Here is a 24,571-nt window from a genome sequence, read left to right as displayed (position 1 = left end):
GTTTTTCCTTACATGATGATTCCAATTTCCTTTCAATCTCTTGTACCTTTCACTGTGTTTCCTCGTTTTCTTTTGTTGAGATGCTCAATTTCATAATCTACAGTTTCCTGTTCCTCCAGCATATTTCCTACCTCGATAGCCGTTTTAATAGCTTTTTCTTGTTGTGATGATTTTTTCACTTTTAAATAGCTTCCTTTGTAGGTACGTACATTTATAAATAATGTATACAAGAGCCGACTTAAAATGGGTTTGGTTGATAAATGGAGTGATTTTGCCAGAGCAACGTAGCTTGCACAGATTGATATGAAAGTAAACAAAACCAGAGGTATTGGTCTTAAATTTAATATGTAGTTTAATATAGCTTTTATTGATGGTTAAAGTTCCTCTTTTTCTTTTTCTTTTTTTTTTTAGGATATTTTGTTTTGTGCAAGTGCATATGAGGAATGGAATTTGAGCTGAGGGAACCGATAGACCTAGGGAAGATGTGAGAACTCTCAGAAATCAAAAAACGATAACTAACTATTGAATCTTATTGAATGAAAAACTAGAGAAAAAGAGAGATTGAGCAGCAGAACTGGCATTTAGTGGCAGATGTGATTAACCCCTCAAAATTTCTTGTTTGTTGAAAGAATAACATGATTAGAATCCTGTGTGGTTGGGTGTTGTATGTATAGTTACTCCATCTGGAGTTGAATGTTCTCGATGTTGTAACCAGCAACTACTGACTAATCACCCCCTGAAACGTCCATCCTCTTCTTTCGACTTCATCTCTTCTCTCTTCCAGTCTTCTCTTGTATTTCTAGCCAGCGAATTTGGGATTGCGACACATGGTGACTGCAGTCAACACAGCGGGTCCACAATGCGACTTGTTCCTCTCGACCTACCGCTCGTATCTCCTTTGTAAAGAGAGGTCAGTGGTAACGATGCTAGCCATCCTTGCCATGGTTTATAAAAGCGACACATTGCCTACAATATTTATTGCGGACCAACTGCGGAATCAATTGTTGAATTCAATAAATCTTCCTTTTACCGAATTTTTCTGTTCCGTTTTAACTATGATGTCCAATGCTTTTTCTGCAGATTCCGGTCGGGGCGGGGAGAAGATTGTCGTCGTTAACTTTCAGCTGAATGAGCGGTGCGCAGCAGCAGCCCTTCCCTTAATCACGTATGGATGGAATAAGCTGGTGAGTTCAATGTGCACTGAACAATGGTTCGCTGCGGATTAAATGTTATTTTCACGTAGGAGAAACGGGTATGTGAAGCATTCAAGTTTATGTTGTTCGTATGATTTGGAGACAGCCCATACTACTAGCTCAGTATAGCTAACTACTCTGCTTGCTATTTGGTTATCTCATCTTCTCCGAGATATATTTTTGTCAATCATTCCTTGAGAATCTATTCACAATAGATACCAACACCGAGATGTTCTTCCGCATTGCGATACGCCGGATCATTTGGCTGAGAAAACCACTAGCATCAGAATGATGAAAACGAGATGACATGAATGCTTAATGTTAACTAGCATGCCAAATTATCTCAATACCACTGCTGAATTTGTATTCCCCGCCATCTCCTGTTTCTCAAGCCCCTAAATTGGGTAGCCGTAGATATGAAACTGTGCTGGCGGGAGGTTCCCCCATATGCATTAGAATGCCCAAACAGAGATAGATAACACACTAGCCCAGATATGCTGCTACCCGGCCTTCCTTTGTGAGAAATTTTCACCCCGGGTTTCCTTTTCATGACAAAAATTCACCCACAGCAGAGCTCAGCACTGCATTGACCCCCCCCCCCCCCCCCCCCTCTTTGGCCAAAAACCATCAGGTTTCCCTAATTTGATGCCCTGGCATATTGCCCAGTCTCGTTTGTTCTTCGTGGCTCTTGGTACGCTTGGTGCAAAATGGACGAAGAATCCCTTATTACCACAATGAAATTACTGCAGCAAGACATCGGAGAAGCACTTGAAAATCGAAAAAATCGAAAGGGAAAGGAGGCCGAAGGCAAATCAAACGATGAGGAACTGGCATTGCGGATACACCAAGAAGATCTGGAAGCACTTCAGGCATCTCTTCAGGATAGTCGAATTGCCCGGAGCATCAGCAGAGCTGTCGAGGAGGATGCTCCTGCTATCGCGGCAATCTTACAGGAGGAAAACGCAGCTGTAAACGACCAGCGGATCGCACTCAGTCCAGGACAACATGTGCCCAGACTCCAAGCTCCGGAGCCGCAGGAACTGTACAGGAAAACACTGGATATGTTTTTTAAGATAGATGTAGCTGATGAAAGTAGTGAAGGCGAAAGAAGCACTTCCCAAACAAAAGCCCAAGTCAAAGCAGGCGATTCCCAAAACAACACGGATGAATTCTCACCGGAACCCCTTCGGTTGGAGTGTGTAATCTGCCTGGAGACCAAGGTATTCTTCGACATAATCGAAACCCCCTGCTTCCATTACTACTGTCGAGCATGCATAAGAAAATTGTTTGAGAAATCTTTTACCGACGACACTTTGTTTCCCCCCCGCTGCTGTCGTCAGCCAATTGCCCTCTCACGAGTTGCAGCATTCTTGGGTGAGGAATTGGTAAAGCGTTTTCAGGAGAAGTCAGTGGAATATAACGATACCAACAGAACGTACTGTTCCAATCCGACTTGTTCGCTATACATGTCCGCGGAAGCGGTTGAGCTCGACGTTGCTGAATGCGGTGCGTGTGGCACAACTACTTGCGTTCATTGCAAGAAGCCCGCACATTCAGGGGAATGCGATGGCGATAAAATCGAGCAAGCGTTCATGGAGCTAGTTCAGGCCGAGGGTTGGAGAGAGTGTTATAAATGCCACCGCGTAATCGAACTCAGAGCGGGCTGCAACCACGTAACGTATGTTCCATCTCCTTGTGAATATACCACATCGCAGAGACTCTAACTGCTATTTATCCAACTAGCTGCCATTGCGGCGCCGGATTTTGCTATGTTTGTAATAAAATTTGGAAAACCTGTCGGTGCGAGCAATGGGTTGAGAGTCGCCTTTTTGAAAGGGATCACCAACTTGTAGCTCGTGAACGAAGGCCTGATGAGAGACCACCGAGTCCTGAGGTGGGTATTCGCCGTATTCGAGAATGGCACGAATGTGACCATACAGGGCACTGGTATCGTGTGAAAGGGCTCCATCAGTGCGAGGAGTGTATGAGTTACTTCCCAAGATTCATTTTTCGATGTCAGCAGTGTCAATTAAGCGCTTGCGTTAACTGCAAACTCAACCGTCTGTGAACATCCGGAGACATTTCCTATTCAGATCATGGTATGACCGACCGCTAGAGTTCAGAATACCGCCAAATGATGCTCAATGCTTCTGTTGTCGATGTTTTGTCTCTCATATTTTGGTTTGATTTTTTCGGTCCAAGTTAGCCACCTCTGTACGTTAATTTCCAGAGCCATAAGAAAAGAGATACAAATTTTCGGCTGCTCAAATCTTGCGACCGTTTCCGCAAACGAGATTCAATTTCCAGTTTTCGCGCTCCGTAATTCTCCCAATAGTTGGTATAGATACTGGCAGGCGTTCCGTCAGCTTGGCCGGTGAACATGCAATAGCATGAGATAGAATATATGGCATTCTGATTTCTTATGATGACTGTGCGCATAGACTCTCAAGTTGCCATCTTCAGAGGAGAACATGGGACCATCAAGCATTACGTAGGGCTTTGCACGGAATTAAGGATCGGTGTTCTCCCTCGACCTGTCCACCATTCACACCTTGTTCCCCTAATCAAAGTGTCTAGAATAGACTACAGTTTGAAAATTAATTTCATCTCCTTTCCCGGCTGGTAATGGTGGTGGGATGCCTAACCCGGTTGCAAGTTGCCCGCCTAACCCTTTAGGACACAATCTACTCCAGAATACAAAGCATGACGGAAATAAAATGATTGCTTTTCAAGAATGAACTGCTGGCAACATCATCTGGGGGCCTTCGGCGGGATACTTGAGGACGTGAGACAAGAGATGCACAGTACATGCACTGTCCCACGCAGTTGAATTGCCAACACGGCAAAGTTTGCTGCTGATTTGGCTCTAGTATCCATGATATACTCATTTGTCATACCAATGAGGCGGAGGAGAAAGAGGTAACTAACTGACGGGAATGGTGAGTAATAGAATAAATGTAGGCAGGGCTCTGTGAGAGAAGCAGGGAAAATCATGAAGTGAATATAATCAAGCAATCTAAGCAACTAAAAAATCTGGCTGCGTTCAATCAACCGGGATAGTTAAATCTCTGAAACAAGCGGGATGTAACTAGTCAACTACCCAATTAGTTCATAACTAAACCGGAAACAAATTCAGCGTTCCGATTCCCTCAAGCCAGGCAGTCTGAGCTAAGCGTTTCCCTTGTTGTGGAGTAACTTATTTATAACAACCGCATTTGAAGGGCTTTAAAAACACACCTCTCGGAGATATCAGCAAGTATATTAAACAATGCCGGTGAGATGGGAGACGATCCGAAACCGCGTACTGCAGATACCACCAGGGCACCTGCTAGTTATCTTCAGGGCCAAATGATGTATCTGAGCGCTCAATCAGCCCCCTTTTAAAAGGCCTAGGGGTAATCAACTAACTATCCATGCATCCGATGAAACTTCTATGTGAAATTGCTAGGTTATTATTCCGCCCCCTGTCCATATCTACATAACTACCCGATCATATGTGCCAATGCCCGTAAACTGGTTCATTTAAGGGTCTCACTTGTTTTGCAAGCTGCCAACCAACCAACCATTCGGGCACTTAATAGTTAAATGCGGTTATTCATGTTATTAATATAGTTAGTGAGATGCTAAGAATAACCATTAGCACATTTAACTTAATAGCTTCGTCCAACCACAAGTTTAACCACTTCGGGATCGCCGCAACTAACGCATGAAATGAGCTCAACCCGCCCGCGCTCAATGCTGTAACTATACCTCTCTTTCTTCATTTTCCAAGCTGCAAACTCCGTGCATCGTCGGTAGGACAGTTGCTATAAAGGCATGGAGTACGGGGTAGTTATCCATCAAATAGAAAGACAAATCAAGGGTTGCTGATCCGGGATTCAGGGGAGGTGCCTGTAATAAACGAATCGATGCAACCAACCAACCTAGATGACGACGCTCTCAGCTGGCCGACTGCTCTCTCTTTGCGTTGAGCACGCTATACGAAGATATCTGGTTGGACGGTAATTAACTCATCATTAATATCTACGGGGCAGAGTGGAGATATAAAATCTAGGGAGAAAGTCAGCACTAAGCACCGCACGATTGTCTTGAAAAGGCTTGCTTCTTCTTACCTGACTTACAATGGCCATATAAAGAGTCTTGTTTGAGCAGCTATTTCAAGTTCAAATATATGACTCGAATCGCCATGCTGCAGGAGGTAGGTAGTTAACATACCTACACATACATAGTTATATAACAGCAGACAAAGAGGACAGACAGAGCTGAGGGAGAGAATTAAATCCGCAGGGATCAAAGAAAAAAATAGTTACCCATCTCATTCAACTATTCCATCCTCCATACCCCATGCATTAAAATGCTTTCATCACTATATTCCCTCCCCGTCGTCTTTCTCTTCTATCTCTCCCCCGTTATCCATCTAGCAACTGCCATGGTACTACAGCTGCGTCCCTCAGCCGCGCTACCAACAAGCGAATGTCCCGACTACTATCGTCTCCTCTGCTGCCAGAACGCCATTCCCCAATTGTCACCAGATACATTTTGGGGATACATGTGTATGTAATTTACCTCAGGTGGGAATATATCTCTGCCCTGAGTGTTGGTCGTTTCCAATGGCACTCGTTGCTGACTGTATGCCGCATGTACACGTACAGGTAGAGATCCGGGCGCAGAAGAGTGTCTTCCGACTGGCGAGCAGGAACTTTGCTGCCCATTGGATGTGAGTTGGAGAGTCGTTTTAGTCGTGGCTTCTGCTTCTTCATGTGCACTCAGTGCAAAGCAGGGAGGCAGGTTGAAAGCAACAAAACCTGATCCTAACATCGAAACCCATCTGCTTATTAGTCTCTCGCGGATTGTAAAGAACATGACAAAGCCGGATCAAATCAAGGCCGCCTGCGTGGCTGATCTAGTCCTCTAACCCAGAAAGAGGAATGGAGGAATCCAGCCATTTCATCCGAGAATCACTCCGTAATTTCTAATCAGGTATTATTTCATTCGCTTGTTCCTTTTTCTCTTCTCTGAGCATACCCCATACTACAATGGAGTGAGGGACGGAGCAAAACCCTCATATTCCTATGCCTGGAACAATACTGACCATAAAACCCAGAAACTTACTGTTGCTGGCTCTAAGTAACAGTCGCGTACGACGGTCATATTTACCATCTGCTGCTCTCGTTCAATAGGGGAAGATAAGACGAATGGGGTCTTTGATTGGTGCAAGGCATCTCTGCAATTCTGCAATTCTGCACTGTCAACATTGGAGGTCGGCCATGACAAATGATAGTGGAATAAGCGAGGAATAAATTCCCCTAGATGAGGGATATCTGTATTGTTCCATTCTCACCCGATCCGTCGAGTCTGGTCTTGCGTTGCTTGATGTATGAAAATTGGTTCTACTGTTCGGATGTGGTGGGGTGGAACGAAACGACGACCACACCATCCAGTCAACCAGCAAGAGAGAGAAAACGAAAAAGGGTAACTAACTATCATGGAAAGCCGAAGGAAATGCCGAAGTAGAAGTCAAAGGAAGGAAAACGAGAGGGGAAATAATCACAACATCGCGAGGACAACGAGGAAAGAAATAAGACAGAAAGATAATGGTCTTCTGGAAAGAAATAGACTCTGTATCATGATACGAGAGAAATTCCGTGAAAAATTGGCTTCACGATTATGTTTCATCATTAGAAACCAATCTACAAGAGTAATAATAGATCCTACCATGGCTGCAGACGGCTGCAATTCTATCGCAGAACTCATCCAGCTAGATATGCTGTCGAGAAAGGCGAAGAAAAAGAAAGGGAAGAGAAAAGGTCTTCAGGAACATAGGAACAGAAATAGAAATAGAGACGACATGACCATTTGATTTACTGTCAACAAGGGTTGACACGATACTCCCCGTGCATGTTGTCCACTGTGGATGGAAGCACTCAAGCTGGAATATTTATCCATTTTTTCTCCTCCCAAGCTTCCTGCCAGCCTGCTTGCATAGCAATATAAACAATGGCCATTCAAGGTCCCGTTGGCCCCGGTAACTACTACAACACTGCCGGCAAACGCAGACAAAGACCAGCGGAAGATCAGATTCTTATAATATAGTAAAGTATAGCTGTTGGCAAACACGCGGTCAATTTGCGGAGATGGCTCGGGAGTTGAATTCCAGCTGGTGGGGATAGGGATGAGAACGTGAGAGCTAAGGGCGGGATCTGTGGTAAGATCCATCCATCAGCGGGGCCGGACGGAGACATGGAATGCCTGAGTGCCGGAGTGCCGTTCTGAGGGGAAAAGGTATGTAGGTTCGGAGACATGGAGCTGCCTTCGGATATCTAAGGATGTTCATTTGCAGGTCCTTTGAACTTTTTTTTTTTTTTTTTTTTTTTTTTTGAAAAAAATTGTAGTTATCGATGGAAGCGGTTATAGAACGATGGTGATAGATCTACTGTGTCATTGATCTAACTGCGGGCTTGTGGTGTGACTTTCTAGATAAAGGCCACCAGACAAGTGTTGTTATGAACCCGATATTAAGTAATGTCGTGAATTGCTGAAGGGAATAGTAATAATAATTAATGAATGAATAACAGTGTGGAGATGACAGAGAGTGAGATGTGGTGTGATGAAGGGGGAGAGAGAGGATGAAGAGCTCCGCAGATGGGGCTGAATTTGCGGGGCTGAGATCGGGGTCGGTTAAGAGTTCGTTAGCTGGTTTAAGCCTTTCAAGGGCGCTGACATCGAAGGTGAGACGATAACATAGACAGAAGAGAATGGTGCTGTGCGGTAGAAATCCAATAGAAAATAGAGATTGAGAAATAAGAAAGATGGAGATATCGCAACAGTCGAAATAATCAGGGAACGAATTAAATAGGAAGTACATAAACACATCAAGAAGCCAATGAGCTAACCTTCTTACCCCGCATTCCTTGGTGCAGGTAGCTCTCAGGTATATCTGAGGTATCTTGTACATCCACATAAACACCCCCCTTTTCTTAACCATAGCTTGAGACCAGTAAATGTAGGATGTGATTAGCTAGAGAACATATCGTCATACCCGGATACATAACCGAATATACCCTGGGTATCCAGGGAAAATAGGCTGCGTTCAGAACCCTGGTAATAGATGCCGTGCCCTAGCCGTGCCCCTTGCTGAGCCCTTGCTGAGCCATGATGTCAAATCTACCTGCAGGTACCTTGGAGTGACTCTCTTCCGCAATCCCCGCGTTCGCTACCGCCTCAACCCGGTTAATAATCAATCGACTGCATCTTCTCTAATCAACCTCAAACCTCAACCCGAACCTCAACCTCAACCTCAACCTCATCCTCATCCTCCATCCCATTACTCGGTCTCACCCCTTCCTCCCACCCCGACTCCCTCTCCCTCCTCTACCATCTCAACCCAGATTATCCTCACATCTGCCCCCCATCTCAACACCCGCCACTATCTCTCTCACGCGGTCTCACGCGATCTCACCCCCGCTTTACCTCTCCGCAACTGCCCCCTCTCTTCTCTTCTCCTGCTTGCTCGGTTTGCGGAGATTCTTCTCCCGACTGTTTCCATCTACCTACCGTGAGTTGCCTTGTTGTTCGGCAATCCATCTGCTCATTCTCTCTCTCCTGTTGTGCTCCATCTGCAATGCTGTGGTCAGTGGCCCGCGGGGAAAGGGGGGGAGAGCGGGGAGGGGAAGGGAATGGGGAAACTGTGCTATTCCCCTCCGAATAGATACTGGAGATCACCACGTGATCCAAGGTCTATCGCGGAGCATCAGACAAATATACCCAGGCATACGGAGTACTACTAAAAGCATACGCATAGCGCTGACTGCTTCTACATCTGCAGCAGGAGCTCGAGGAAATCGTGCACGTCGTTGTGGACTCGTTTCTCCCATCCCTCCTCTCTTTCAAATAGCCCAAATCCTACCTCCCGCCATGGCTGCCTCATCCACACCGGCCAAGGCCACCAATGATTCCCCCAAATCTTCAGTCGAATCCAATTCGGAGAATTCCTCTTCCATCTTCCACAACCATTACATTCGCCCCCTCCTCCCCTTCATCAACGGGGGTATATCCGGCATGACCGCAACCGCCGTCATCCAGCCTATCGACATGGTGAAGGTCCGCCTCCAACTAGCCGGCGAAGGCGCCCGAACAGGTCCCCGCCCCTCCGCCATAGGCATCGCAAAGCAAATCATCGCCTCCGGGAAAGTCCTAGATCTCTACACCGGTCTCTCTGCCGGCCTCCTTCGACAAGCCGTCTACACAACAGCCCGCCTAGGTCTCTTCGACACGTTCTCCACTGCTCTAAAGTCCCGCGCCGATGCAGCGGGGAAGAAAGTCACCTTCGCAGAACGCGCAGCTGCAGGCCTCGCGGCTGGCGGACTAGCAGCCATGATCGGCAATCCCGCAGATCTAGCTTTAATCCGCATGCAATCCGACGGCCTCAAGCCCAAAGAAGCCAGAGCAAACTACCGCTCCGTTATCGATGCGCTATCCCGTATTTCAAAGTCAGAGGGAATCGCAGCCCTCTGGGCCGGCGCGTTACCAACCGTCGTGCGCGCCATGGCGCTGAATTTCGGTCAGCTGACTTTCTTCGCTGAATCCAAGTCTCAACTAGAAGCACACACGAACCTGTCTGCGCAGAATAGAACTTTCGCGGCTTCCGCTATCGCGGGATTCTTTGCAAGTTTCATGTCCCTGCCCTTCGACTTTGTAAAAACTCGCCTGCAGAAGCAGCAGAAGGATCCGAAGACGGGACAGTTGCCGTATCGTGGTATGCTGGACTGCACCAGAAAGGTCATCAAAGATGAGGGGTGGTTGAGATTCTATCGTGGGTTTGGGACGTATTACGTTCGGATTGCACCCCACGCGTGAGTTCAACCCCCATTTCCTACACTTTGTTGCTTTTTCCTTACCCTTTTTGCTTTTCGAACAAAATCCCCGCCCCACTCTGCTAGTTAGTTATTTAATCGCGCTAACGAACCATTTGTTGATTGCAGGATGGTTACGCTTATCGTCCTCGATTGTCTCAACCTAATTACTCGGTAAAAGAGATCCAAAAAAAAAAAAAAAAAAAAGAGGAGCATTATTATTGCAAACTTCCCCTCGTCCTCTTACCCGGCACGCACTCCGCGTTAATGAGAACCCCACACCCGCCCAACGGCTCATCATGCCCCATCACCTAAAAAGGAAAAGAAAGGAAATAGTTAAAAAGCGAATAATATAAGAAAATACCTATAAGAAAACCGTCAAATTTGGAAAAAAAAAAAAAAAAAAAAAAAAGATTGAGAACACACACACACACATAAAAAAAAACGTTGTTTATGTCTCTCGTCCCGCAGGGCGCTTTGACCGCATGGCAAGAGATTCATGGATTGTTCTTTGTTTACTTCCCCGGCTTCTATTGTCTTCTTATTTTCTTTCCTTCACCCCCCAAACCCCGTGTATCCCAACATATTCACGATATCCCCCATGATAGATTCTATTCATAGCCTCTATACTGCTTCCCGTACCACGGAAAATATAGTGGAAATTCAATTCCGCTTTTTCTTCTTCGTTTTCATTTCTTTTTATCATATCCTTTTTTCTCTGCTTCTTGCATGTTTCATGATTCCCACTCACGCAAACACGCGAATGCCAACACATAATTCTTCTTGTTCAGATCTGTGCAGGGTAAGAGGTAGGGGGTGGTTAATATTTTTCTTTTTCATTTTTACCTTCGAATTTAGGGGCTAGTTGAGATAGTATATACAGTTCTATGATCGGCTGTGGGTAGAAATGAAATGAAAGATATATAAAATATAATATATATATATATATAAACATATACAAACCTAAGTATTGTACAAATGTTTATCGAAGGGGAAGGGGTTGAGCTTGGCAACAACGGAGATGACAGTCAATATTAGGCAGAAAAGGGTATGAGTTTTTTCATTCGAGATTACATTAGATGTCAAGGGAAGAATGAGAACAATCAAACTCCCATCGCAAGGTGAGAAGGCGGAGTGAAAATGAATAAAGAAGATAACCAATCAATCATCCACATCATCCATCTGCGTATCAGGCACCCTGCTAGGCTCCCTCGTCTCCGCCCTCACTAACTTAACCCTCGTATTCCCCCGCTCCCTTGCCTGATTCATGACAACGCCGTCGTCGTCGTCGTCCTCATCCTCCCCATCCTCCTCATCGTCCTCCTCCCTTCTTTTCCTCTCCTCTGCCCTCCTAATCCTTCTAGCCGCCACAATATCACCCTCCAGATCAAACTGCGTAATCTGCACCGTACACACAGGACAGTTTACGCAATTAACACGACGCCCCGCGCCCGGTCGATTCGGGTTAGGAACAGTAACCCGCTCCTTGCTCCGCTCTAGCATCGCGACGATCGCGCGTCGCTCAAAACTATGCGGGCATTTCTTGCTCTTCACTGGTTCTGAGAAGGGAAGCAGCGTAATAGGGCAGCGGAGGGAGACGCGTTCGCCACGAACGGCTAGGTCATCAGAGGACTCTGCGTCTTCCTCTGCAGCTGTAGTTTGCTGGTGGTGGTTGCGTTGTTGTGGATGTTCTTTGTCTGCGAACCAGGTCGACGGGTGGGGGAGTGGAGGTATTTCGTCGCCAGGATGCTGTGTTTCGTGCACCACGCGGAAGAATTCGATGTAGCTGTTGTTTTTGGTGTAGCTGGGGTGAAATTAGTATATGAATAAACATATCCTGGTAGGAATCCAAAAATGGTTCAGGAAGCATACCGATCCGTCAACGACATATCCTTCCATTGGTCTTTCTTCTCCTTCAGCTCTTTCCGCAGTACCTTACACGCACCGCCGTCCAGCCTCCCAGCTCTTCCATCAGCAGCAAACTCACTCTCATCCTCACCCTCACCCTCATCCCCATCCCCATCCACATCCCCACTCTCATCCCCACTCTCCTGCCCAGCTCTCTGCCTCGTCCTCCTCCGCTTCGCCTGTCGTGCATCTGGCGCCGCCGCCATAGCCTTCTGTGCCTCCTGATGCAACCGATTCAACCCATCCGTCAGTTCCGCCGTCCTCACCTCCGCATCAACAATCTTGCGCATCTGCTCTTCCAACTGCCCGGTCAACCTCTTCACCTGCTCCTCCATCAACGCAATCTTCTTATTTTCTCTTTCCTCCTGTTCCCCATCCGCTTCACCTCCCCCATCAGACTCCCTACTCTCATATACTCCAACCTCCTCATCCCCACCACCCTTCCTCTTCTTCTGCAACGCTGCCTTCGCCTTCACCTCCCTCACTTTAGCATCCACAAGTCGGTCATTAATCATCCCCGCACAATCCGTCAATACACTGGCTGCCTCAGACAGGCGCTTGCGCAGCGACGTCAGTCGTTCGAAATTGGGCAACATGCCCAGTTTGTGCGTTGCAGCGGCATTAAACGGGGCAACCTGGGGTTGGTAGGGGGGCATTTGAAGGATACGCTGGCTGGGTTGGTCGCTGCGGCGCCCCTGGACATTAGAGCGCCGGGATGGTCTGTTGGATCTGGATTGTTGAGGGTCATCGTAATGATCTCTGATGCGGATGGTGCGGTGGGTGATTGCTGGGGACGCCATGGCCTCCGTATAAATGGCGCTGTACTTTGTAGAAGATATGCTGAGTTACTGAGGAGCAAAAGAGAGATACGGGGATATCTTACAGCGCAGCGAAGACGCGACGTGATGGCACTAAACTATTTCTGGAAGCCGGCTCTTCTTTACTGTTCACGTGACGTAGAAACCCTTGAGCTCCAAGGGCCAGCTTTTGAGGGGACCTTAAAAGTCGATATTTTATATGGATGGGGATCCCTTCTACAACTTCATGCCACTAAGAATTTAGAAGATTTATATGCGTAAATTCATAGAAAGATCGTTTAAGCCCCATTCTAACTGACTACACGTGTCAAATGTTTGTTACTAAAACATTTGAATGTGGATTGCAGCTGTGTTAAGTACAGAGTACAACACTGCTAAATAGAACTCTAGACCGCCTGAGCGAGTGATAAAACCGTGGATCATAGCTTCGGCAAAACGCTAAGAGCAGGGAAGCGAAGCGTATAAACAGTTGATATACAGCAAGAACCAGAAAAGAATACGAAGCAAAAGTGTCTGGTAAAGTTATTGGAGCTTTAGACCTTGTAGAAGCAAAAGGCATGGTAAAAACCTAGAGCAGCCCGGTCAGCATCATGGAGTTTCAAACAGGACAAACGAAAGAGGTAACATACTTGCAGCCTCCAACTCCTCATCGGTGACGAGAAGGAGCCCACCGCCTCGCGCCCGAACTCCCATTCGCTCACTGAGCGGCCCTAAAATGGGATCGTCCTTTTCCTCCTTCCAAATATCCAGGAATGGCTTGCGATACTGGAGTTCCAGATTGTAATCCTGCGTCAAACTGGAAAGGAATTAACATGTTAGCCAAAAAGATACAGTCTCACTCATTCTAAAGATCCACCCTACTCACGCTCTAAAAGCTTCCCAGGGCACGACATATTCCGGAACTTCCTCCACAGCCTCTTCCATAAAGTAGCTATATTTCCAGCCAAACGCAGGACGAAAAATGCCATCTTCAGGCGTCTCTCCCGGAAAACGAACGCGGTAAATGTTATTTCCCCACTCAGGCACCGTCATCGGTGTTTCTTCCACTTCGCCGTCCTCACGCTCCCCGCCTTCATCAAGTTTAGCCGCAGCGGCGGCAGTAGCAGCCTCCTGCTGTTTCTTCTTCTCGTGGAACTCCACCACCTTCGTACTAAGAATGTCAGAATTCGGCCCGACACCGATGAAGCGGCCGCCTTTCTTTAGCAGCCCGGCCACATTGTGCAGCATCTGTCTAGCCTTCCCTTCGCTCTCAAAGGCATAGTGCATGCTAAACATCGACACAACAATGTCAAATCCGCCGCCTCCCCAGCGGGCCGCCATCATGGATCCACCGGGTCCAACGCTGCCGTCAATCCCAACCCGCTGTACGATAGGGATATCGCCTACCCACTCCCCGAAACAATCCTTGGGATAGAATTCTGCATGGAAGAGAGGGTGGCCTCTGCGACCTATCCTGCCCTTCCCACTTTTCATACTAATGTATCTCTCGCGAGCCTGTTCAATGGAAACCTCTGCAGGATCCAAGCCCACGTAGAGGTCCACCGGTTGCGGTGCCTGCTGCCACTTACCCAAATCTCCTCCCTTCCCGCATCCTATATCAATGACGAGCAATTTCTTTTCTTCTGCCGGCTCTGCGTCAGCCCAGTTCTTCCCGCTTGTTCGTGACAAGAAATCCTCATCAGGTGAAAACTTCTGGATAACGGTACTCTTAATCCAATTGTTGAAGCTTCGAAGTCCCTTTATTCGGCTATCAGTCTTCCGCCATTCCCTGCCTCTTTCCGGCACCGCGTTGTAATGTTGCCGAACGACATCATGAACACCTCGATCCTTCAAAGCCAGCTTAGCTTCCTCTTCTCTCTGTCGTTCTCGTTCCTCTTGTCTCCGCCTCAGTGCTTCGAGATTCGCAGAGCCAATCCGAGCAGCGCCACCAGGTCGTTTTCTTGGTCTTGGGACGGCATCTGGAGAAGCCGAACGACGTATCGGAGACGGAGAACGACGGGGGGGAGGTGTGGGAGAGCGGTCTCGACGCGAATATGCTGATGGCGGAGTCTTGCCGCGTTTTCTATTCTTTTGCAAACGCTCCTCCTGCCGTTTACGCTTGGATAATGGCCGTTGTTCCGGAGCGGGTTCTGTTTTGTCGCTTTGTGGCTCGTTCTCGGAAAGCTTTCGTTTTTTCTCGTTGATGGAAGCTTTGCCTTTTGGGCGCCCTTCAGGGGCATTGGAATGCCCATTATTGGTTAACTGGTTAGGAGAGGTCTTCGGGCTTTGTGAAGGTCGTTGCTCGTTAATTGGCAGTTCATCTGTTGGACAGCGGAAACCATTAGAGAGTTACTATTTCCCGCATATCCCCAGTGGGTCAAGGTATTTAAATATTCACCGTTTGCTATTACCGGGGAAGACCCCATTAATACTGAGGAAGGGGGGGAAGGGATCAGTTTGCCGGATGCTGCTGCTGCTGTTGGATGGGTGTGCTCAAGAGGGTTAATGTTATTATTGCTAGGCGAAGAAAAGCTTCTTTCGGGTTTGGAGAGGCTACCGCGTATAGGTTCCTGTGGCGTTGATGAGTGGAGGAATAATGGAGACCGCAAACAAACCAAGCCAAGGTCCGGATCAGTCCCACCGCGCCCTAGAGCTAGGGGAAGAAATAACTAGACCCAAATCAAAAGGGGCCGATGCATGGATTAAAATGCCGCGTTTAAGTAATAATGCGACGTAATTAACCTCATAAACTGAGCCATATCTTACCTTAAAAGACTCATTTATAGGGCTCCTCTTGTTCTTTTCATTATGGGAGGGAGCAGATCCTGGAGACTGCAAGACTCCATCGTTCCGCTGCTCATCTTGGTCTAGTCCGTGAACTTTGTGGCGATCTTCCACGCTGTCGAGTGGGGGCGCATCATCAGAGACGGTATATGTGTCTCGCGCCGGATCATACATCGTCATAGACGCCGATCTCCTGTCCACAGGAGTGTGCGCAGCCATGCCTCTATATAATCATGGTTTGTCTGATTCGATACTGAGAGCAGTTGAACGTTCAAAAGACGCAGACATCAAACTTGAACATGATCACGTGTTTAGATGGAGGTTGCTTAGATAAGCATATCGTAAACCCTCTTAAGAGGACCGTTATCAACCTTGTTGCATTGTGGGACTCTAAGCGAGCTAGCCACAACTAATAAATATATATATAGGTGCACGTGACCTCGGGTAGCCGGGGAATCCTCCAACACCCCCTCATGCCATGGTGAGCCTGAGCTCTTGCCACCTATCCCCTAGCTGCTGAATCCCCTCAAATCCACAATAAAATTAAATACAGAAATCAGATGCTAGTTTCCCTATTAGGAAAAGCTCTATTATGCATCTGTATGGTAATTTTGCACAAAGAAAACACACAATTACTTCTCTAATCTGTATTCTCTTTACATCTTCTTAGAGGCTGCATAACAATGTAAAAATCAATCATCCTCATCAATGAGACTAGACCTTCATCAATCCTATTATCTCCACAAATTCATTGTAAGCTGACTTTGATAGAGACTTCATAAATTCATCTGCTTTACTCACTGTAAAATCTACATGTGAAAGATTCATCTTCCTTCTCAATTAAGTTGCAAAGTATATGATAATGAATCTTTATATAATAAAATCTCTTTGTCAAGAACTCTCTTTTTGTCAGATCAATGATATCTTTATTATTCATATGCAATATTATGCAGATCTTTGACTTTTCTTTCATCAGATTTACATCTTGCAGTATATCATTCAATTAAATAAACTTACATGCAATTTTACTAACAGTAATATATTCTGTTTCTATTATTGATTTTGTAGTTGATATTTAATATTATGAATATCATGAAATTAAAAATTTATTAATTATGATAATATAATCAAATATTAATTTATATTAAAAGTATATATCTATTTAATTTGAATTATAATAAATTATTAAATATAGATTTTTATTATTTTTCTTATTTTTATAAACTATTCTTAAAGCTTTTGTCTTCTTTATATAGTGAAGAATATACTTCATAGTTATTCAGTAGTTTTTATTCAGATATAAGTTGAACTTTGATAAATAATTCATAGTAAATACTAAATCTGATTTTATGCTTAATATAATATATTAAAGTAATCTAAGTCTCTGATAATATCTTATAGTTATAAACTCATCTTTTAATTTAATATTTCTCTCAAAGACAAATTCAAGTCATATGCTTACTGTTATAAATGTGTCAGTAGAGTTAATTTTATTTATCTTAAAATCTTTAAAAATCTCTTTAATATAGTAAATTTATAAGATTATTATATCATTATTTAATCTATATTTAATTTTTATTTCAAGATAAAGCTTGTTTTTTTTAACATTTTTTATTTTAAATTTCTTCTGTATCTCAATTAACACTTAGTCTAAGTTCATTTCTTTGAGATCTATAATTTTCTAATCATCAATATGCAATGTTAAATAGATTTTATAAATAAAATAAAATAAAAATTCTTTATTAACTTTTAAAATTTTAAATTTTAGTAATATAAGATACTATATCACTATAAAATATCAGATTCTTACAGCTTGTTTCATGTTATATAAATTCTATCTAAAAAGGTCAATTAGTTCTCTTCTTTCATATTTAATATCTGTAGATAACTGTCATAGCTTCAGCTAGATGTAAGTGAACTAATATTCAATTACCAACTATATAATCTATCTAAGTAAATACTAAAATAATTTCTAAAAGATGAGTTCAGAGAAGGTTCTGTTTATATAGCTCTTTTTCTTTAGTGCTGTTACCATGTGATTGTCACATTTATGTGTTATTCATATACAAAGTAATTTTGAGGTTATTTGCTATTGCCTAGACAATTATTATTTACTAATCATCTTAACCTGTATAATGACTAATCATCTCAGCCTGTAGTGATTATGCTGTTAAGAAGATTGAATGTAATTCTGTTCTACATTATCATATTACCCTCTCTTGAAGTCTAAGCATACTCTCATGTTGATAGATTATCATCTTCTTCATCTGCTAGATAGTTATTCTTTTTCAAGCCTATAGTCATTTACTTAATCATTTTGAGAGCTCTGCTTTTGTTGAATTTTCAGTATGAAATTGTTATATTAGATGTAGTGATCTTTTTAAATTTTATGCTGAATATCATATTGAATCTTCATTAAATTCTAGCTATTTTATCTAATATTGAAACTTTTTATAAAAGATACAACTTGCTAAAATGTTCTTAACTTCTCACTTATTTTCTTCTTGTATGTTAACTGATTCTGATATCTCATTTAGCTATTCTGGTAGAGGATTATTTACAGTTTTTCATAGCTTATCAGAAGAGAATATTAGATAAATTTTTATGTTGTTTGATAGTTTTAGTCTGTAACTATTATCTACTCTCTCAATAATCTCAAAGAGACCTTTATTTTACTCTGTAAGTTTTCTGCTGAGGTGTTGAATTCTATAGTTCTTTAGTGACAAAAAGGTTTTATTTTATATTTCAAAGTTTGACTCATGGCTGTTAGGGAGCGAATGCGAGCTGCATAAGAAGAAAGACTCTCTGCGTTGCTAACTGCTATATAACGAAATACTAAGCTTGATGGGATGAAAGGGGGTGCTGGGGGCCTGCGTGGATTATAACCACCTGCATGGTCGTGTGGTCACGTGATATGGATTAGGCCTAATCGGGCGCCGCGCTTAATCCGACGTCGAGTCTAACCGGGCACCGGCCTTCGGTCGGGCTCGGTCGGACGCTGAGCCTAACAATGGCAGTATTTGTTGATCTGTAATTTTATGATTTCTTATATTTTTTTCATATTATCTACTGCTAGCTTTCAGATTTCCTTTATTTGAATGATATGCTACCTAGCTTCTTCTTATTTAAGCTTCTTTTTTCTAAGTAGTATCTTAAGCAGTGACTTTCAATCAAAGAACATTTGAAATTCATATTCATAAGCTGTTAGAAAGAGTGTCATTCTAGTTGATTCATTCATCAGAGCTTCAGTTGTGTAGTTCATCATTGACAGCTACTCATTCTAGTTGTTCTGATAGTAATTTACATATAAATAGAGCTCGATTGCCAGATATTGATTCATAACCTCAATCTGACTATCTGTTTATATATGATAAGCTGATGAAAGCTTCAGCTTAACTCTCAATTATCTGATGAACTTACTTCAGAAGTCTAAGATAAATTGTGACTCACAGTCTAATATAATTGAATCTGATACTTCATAATATTCATAGTAGCATTTTAAGAACAGTTTTACTAGCTCTTTCATATCTGTCTTCCTTATGATAGAAATAGATATAGACTTCTTACTTAGTCAACAGATAATTATTAATATTGCATCATGATCTCTTTTCATCATAGAGTCATTCATGAAGTTCATTGAGATATGCTATCAGACTCTGCTGGAGATTGATAGTAACTTCAGCAGTTCTGAAGTTTTATTCTGAGAGATCTTTATTCTTCAGCACACTAGACAATTGTTCACATACTGATTAATATCTTTGATTTAGTCATTTCAGTAGTATCTTGCTTTCACTAGCAAGTGTAGCTTTTTCTTCCCAGGATGTATTATAGATGACTGCTCATAAATCTCTTTTAAAAAATACACTTAAAGAGTAGAATTTTATTTAATTGATATCATTAAATATTCTTCAAAATATAAAAATTCGTCTATCAGCTCTCAGTGTTATTCTCTTTATTGTACTTTCTCAAATTCTGATCTCAGTAATTTTGCTTCTTTGTTTCTTGTCTTGATTTTATTAAAAATATATATATCTATATTTAAAGTCTTGATCTCAATAGATTCCTTGATGATCTTTGGGTTCAACCTTTCTGGCTTGAGGAATAGTTATATCTGAGTACTTTCGCTATCTTTCTGAACCTCTGATTAACTCAATGTGTCTATTAGTATATTTTGACACCTCAACTAATACTGAATTAGAAAGTAGAATTAATAGAAGAACTCTGCTAATTGTGCTTGTCTAGCATTGAGATTTTTAGTTATCATAAAGTACTCAAGAGTTTTATGATCAGTTAAGATCTTAAATCTCTCTGTTCTCTAAAGACCTTTCAGCTCAGCATGTCATTCTGCTAGTGCTTTCTCAATTGTTAGCATCTTCTTGTTATGAATCTCATAGTTTCTCTCTGCTTCATTCATTAAAGCAGAATAGAAGACAACTGAATGCCACTGCTTATTCTTACACAATGGAGATAGAGCATCAGCTATAGCATCATCTGAGACATCAATCTTCATCTGAGTCTCTCAATTTAAGATATAATGATAGAGTACAGGGGCTTCAGATAGAGCTCTCTTTATTTGATTAAAAGTGCACTAGGAGGTCTCATTCTACTCAAAAGATTAATTCTTTCAAATGAGTTTAAATAGTGATTTTATAATTTAACTGTAATTCTTAATAAAATACCTATAGAAGTTATAGAATCTCAAGAAGGATTGAACTCCTTTGACTATACTAGATACTGCTCATATTGATATCACTGTAATCTTTTTTGAATTTATTTTAATTCCTTGATCAGTGATAATAAAATCTAAATACTTTATCTGTTGGATATGAAACTCATATTTTGAGATACTTATTTGTAGTTCAGCTTTTCATAATTTAGTCAACACTTTCTTGATATGCTTCTTGTATTCTTTTAAAGTTTTACTGTAGATAAGTAGATTATTTACAAAAGCAGTCATAAACTGATTCAAGTAGTCAAAAAAGATAATATTCATAAAGTATTGAAAAATTGCTGAGCTATTGCTTAGGTCAAAGAGCATGACCTTATACTTGTAGGTCTTATAACATGTTCTAAAGGTAGTCAGATCTTCAGTCTCAAAGTGCATACATATTCAGTGAAAGCCTTGATGAATATTCAATTTGATAAAGAACTTGACTTTATTTAACCACTCTATAAGCTCATCAACTAGTAGAATTGAGTATTAATCCTTTTTTAAGATTGTATTAAGCTGGTAATAGTTTATACAGACCCTTAGTTTACCTGCAGTATGAGTTATAAAAATTGAAAAAGCAAATGAAGAAGTCATAGATGAGATAAAATCTTTCTCTAGATTAGTCTCAAAATACTGCTTGATAGTCTCAAGTTTCTTCAAGCTCATTCTGTATAGTAATGCATGATCAATAGCTTTATTTAAATTAGCTTCTTTTCCAATCTTAATCTTATAGTTCACATTTTTTCAGAAGAGTGATAATTGATCAGAGGCAGTCTTTGAGAAAATATTATAAAATTTCTGATAGTCTGCTGATAGCTGTTCATTAATCATCTATTCATTCTTCAATTCTGCATCAATAATAATTTTTTTTTCCCTCAATTATCCTATCTATCTCATAAAAGCTTGAAATAAAGATCTCTGACTTCTTGCTTTTTTCATGATAATGAAAGATCACATTCTTAATAAATATCATTTTTTGTTGTTTATCTGATTCATTTTTTCATTGAGTCTTTATAGACCTTTTAGCAACTTTTTGCTTGAATTCTTTATTGATAAATCTATCACAGCAGTCTATATCTTGTTAATAATCTGATCTTACTATTGATCTTTTCAAAATTTTTCTTGAGATTATTATATTATATTCTTCTGATATCTCATTCTCAATTGTCTGTATAGTTAATCAAACTAGATATTAATTCTTTATATCTAGTCATATTTTCTGCTTTACCAGTCAGAATCATTTTAGAATCATATCAGTACTTCTCAAATTCATTATTAGTATTAATATGTTAAGAAATCTTCAGTTATTTATTCACAGATGCAAGAAAATAATTTCTGTGATTAGATTTCCTCTTTATTCATTGAATTTCATGATCTGATAGTCTTTTATCAGCTTTTTAGAATTTATTCTTAAGGCTTTGATACATTTGTATGCAAAGTTTATATTAATAAAAATATAGCAGTTTGCACTAAAATTCACTAGTACTTTTGTAGAAATAGTATATTTATTAAAAGCTACTTTGATATATATAGTAAAAGGATTTTCATCTATTAACTGATTTATATTTAAAGTTTCTAGTGCAACTATTTTATCTGAGAAGAAGGCTTTTTTCAGATTTAATCTTTTTCTGACTTGATGATAGCGGTCTCAGTACTCACTTTCTTTAGTTCTGTTTCTTACTTGTGTGAGCAATTTCAAGTTATATAATTTTTACTTTAATAATTGAAGTATTTTATATTCTTCTTTTAATTCTCATTCTTTATTCTATTTTCAGTTGTTTGTGCTAGCATAGTTGAAGTTGATTCACAGTTCTGAGATATAAATATTTCTTCATAGCTGTTTCTGATCATTAAAGTTTCTTTACAGCTAGACAGTCTTCACTTATGATGATTTGATATACTCTTAAGATAGTAAGCAGCCTAGGTGTATATATTTTAAACCTCTTGAAAGGTACTGCAATTGATGTAAATTGCTGCAATTATAAGTTGAAGATTAAAGAAAATCTTATAAAGAAAGTCTACTTTATAATCTTTATTATGAACCTGAGCTTCACCAGTCAAGTGCAAGAATTTGATCATAAATATATGATAGTCATCTTCATTTCTCATTATTAGATGTTAATATTCTGTCTTTATATTTTCAAGTTTATTAATATTCTCATATATCTTTTGTAGATACTTGAACACTTTCTCAGCTGTTTCAAACTTCTCAGAATGATCTTTCTTTATTTTTGAGACTAAGTATCTAGCAGCTTCATCATTAGTTTGGTTTTCAATATAAGTAATATAGATTTCTTCAGTTGGAAAGTGGTCAGTGTTGATAGCTAGCTTGCATTTTATTCAGAAGAGCTAGTTTTCATATATTAGTTCTTTCTCATTGATGAGATACTTAAAGTTATCAAGTTTGACTAATTATTATGTCTGTTGATTGTTTATTAGTCTGATTTAAGAGATTAAAGAGTTCACTGTCTGCTGTAAAATATTTCATTTCTCTATCAGACTATTTACTTGCTGATCAAGTTCACTCACTTGCTTTCTCTGCTCATCTCATTCTGGTTTAACCCTTTCTAGAATATCTCTTACTTCATTCATAACATCACCAATTTCTTAATATACTCACTCTAAGTCTTCTTTAATTGCCTCAAGAAATTATTCCTTGAATATGAGATTTTTTGATCTCATATTCTTTTCAGTCAAGGTTATCATATCTTAGTCTGATCTTTATAGACTGTCAGATTCTTTAACTACTTCTGACATTTTAGTAGTTTTTTCAGAGGTCTAACAACAAAAGTAGATAAGAATTTTTAGAGATTTTTTATCTAAAAACTTACTTTAAAAAGGGCAAGAAAAGTAGATGATCTTAGTATTATGTCACAGCTTCAGCTAGACACAGGTGAACTAGTATTCAATTGTTAATTAAATAAGCTATCTAAGTGAATATTAAAATGATTTCTAAAAAATAAGTTCAAGAAAAGCTCTGTTTATATAGCTCTTTTTCTCTAATGTCATTGCCATGTGATTACTACATTTATGTATTATTCATACACAGGATAATTGTGAGGTTGTTTGCTGTTACCTAGGCAATTGTTGTTTACTGATTATCTTAGCTCATATAATGACTGATCATCTCAGCCTGTATGATTATTGATCGCCTCAGCCTGTGATGATTATGCTGTCAAGAAGATTAGATATAATTCTGTTTTACAATATCATAATAACTGTATATAAATTATTTTATTTTATGATAGTATATTATTTAAATATACTAATATATAGTCAATCAACTTTGATTTTTAATCTTTGATAGTTGATATAGTGAATAGAAAGCAGCTTGTAGACTCTGAGATAATTACAGTATAATATTTAAAATACTGAATACTTTACTACTGTAGAAACTCTCTAATCACTGAATGAGTTCTAAAATAGATTATTTCATCTCTATTATTCAACTTATAATCAATATTTATTTATTTATTAAATTATTTATCTCAAACATCTTCTCAATAATAATATATATTTTTTTATTCTTGAATATCTTGACTTCTTTTCTCATTATCTCAAGTCAGTGATTTTAATTTAAACTTTTTTTCATCTCTGTTAGACTATTTGAGCAATCTGTAAATATATTTAAGATAGAATTAATATCACTGACAGATATCTTAGATTTATTATCTTTGACTAACTTTATTTTATTAAGCAGATAGACTGAATTAATAATATTCTTCAGATCATCATTAATGAACATCTTTAAAATTTTTGATTTATCTTTTACTAGTCATTCTAACAGATAATGATACTAATTATTCAGAGAGTTGACAATATTTAATTTTTTTAACAGTTTGATATCTTCTTTTATCATCTCAATAGCTTCATTTACAATATTCATAAATATAGATTCTTTGATAAAATCTTCATCAAAAATAATATTTTTAGTAATCTTTAATATTTACATTCTTTTAAATCTTATATATAATATTGATACAGTTTTTGATAACTCATTAATTGTTATTTCTTATTATCTATTCTATTTGTAAACTTATTTATTACTTTTAGATTCTTTTTATAAATCTTATATTTTCATCTGCAAATTCAATAAACTGATAGTTAAATCTCTGTTCAAATCTCAAAAGATATTAATGAACTATTATCTTTACAGTTAAAAATCTTTATTGATATAGAAGATATATTTATTAATATTATAGCTGTCTGCATTACTTCATCTCAAAGCTCTTTGACAAGCTCACTATCAAATAGTAAACTTCTTATCTCATTCACTAGTAATCAGTTCACATATTCAATAGAGTTATTTGATTAAGATATATCTAA

The 24,571-nt window shown here is 40.3% G+C and overlaps 5 protein-coding genes across 5 annotated transcripts; 3 read left to right on the top strand and 2 right to left on the bottom strand.

Moving 5' to 3' along the window:
* Nucleotides 1-1,900: 1,900 nt before the first annotated feature.
* PAAG_08202 (IBR domain-containing protein) lies at nt 1,901-3,261 on the top strand (the record flags this gene model as incomplete). The annotated part of the gene is made up of 2 exons (XM_002789902.2): nt 1,901-2,871; nt 2,937-3,261. 2 exons carry the CDS (start codon nt 1,901-1,903, stop codon nt 3,259-3,261), a joined length of 1,296 nt encoding a protein of 431 aa, XP_002789948.2.
* Nucleotides 3,262-7,819: 4,558 nt separating this feature from the next.
* On the top strand, nt 7,820-8,752 carry PAAG_12515 (hypothetical protein; the record flags this gene model as incomplete). Its single annotated transcript, XM_015847994.1, has 3 exons — nt 7,820-7,921; nt 8,118-8,124; nt 8,268-8,752. The coding sequence occupies 3 exons, from the start codon at nt 7,820-7,822 to the stop codon at nt 8,750-8,752; spliced, it is 594 nt and encodes a 197-aa protein (XP_015702397.1).
* Nucleotides 8,753-9,107: 355 nt separating this feature from the next.
* Nucleotides 9,108-10,223, top strand: PAAG_08200 (mitochondrial 2-oxoglutarate/malate carrier protein; the record flags this gene model as incomplete). Its single annotated transcript, XM_002789900.1, has 2 exons — nt 9,108-10,045; nt 10,175-10,223. The coding sequence occupies 2 exons, from the start codon at nt 9,108-9,110 to the stop codon at nt 10,221-10,223; spliced, it is 987 nt and encodes a 328-aa protein (XP_002789946.1).
* Nucleotides 10,224-11,206: 983 nt separating this feature from the next.
* PAAG_08199 (hypothetical protein) lies at nt 11,207-12,753 on the bottom strand (the record flags this gene model as incomplete). Its single annotated transcript, XM_002789899.1, has 2 exons — nt 11,207-11,849; nt 11,918-12,753. 2 exons carry the CDS (start codon nt 12,751-12,753, stop codon nt 11,207-11,209), a joined length of 1,479 nt encoding a protein of 492 aa, XP_002789945.1.
* A 551-nt stretch (nt 12,754-13,304) lies between these two features.
* PAAG_08198 (mRNA cap methyltransferase) lies at nt 13,305-15,753 on the bottom strand (the record flags this gene model as incomplete). Its single annotated transcript, XM_015846446.1, has 5 exons — nt 13,305-13,339; nt 13,401-13,567; nt 13,637-15,071; nt 15,149-15,419; nt 15,517-15,753. The coding sequence occupies 5 exons, from the start codon at nt 15,751-15,753 to the stop codon at nt 13,305-13,307; spliced, it is 2,145 nt and encodes a 714-aa protein (XP_015701110.1).
* Nucleotides 15,754-24,571: the final 8,818 nt, after the last annotated feature.

This window comes from Paracoccidioides lutzii (genome assembly GCF_000150705.2).
Source record: "Paracoccidioides lutzii Pb01 unplaced genomic scaffold supercont2.30, whole genome shotgun sequence".
In the NCBI taxonomy this organism is placed as follows: Eukaryota; Fungi; Ascomycota; class Eurotiomycetes; order Onygenales; family Ajellomycetaceae; genus Paracoccidioides; species Paracoccidioides lutzii.
The sequence above is the reverse complement of the archived record's forward strand: the minus strand, read 5'-3'. Positions and strand labels throughout refer to the sequence as shown.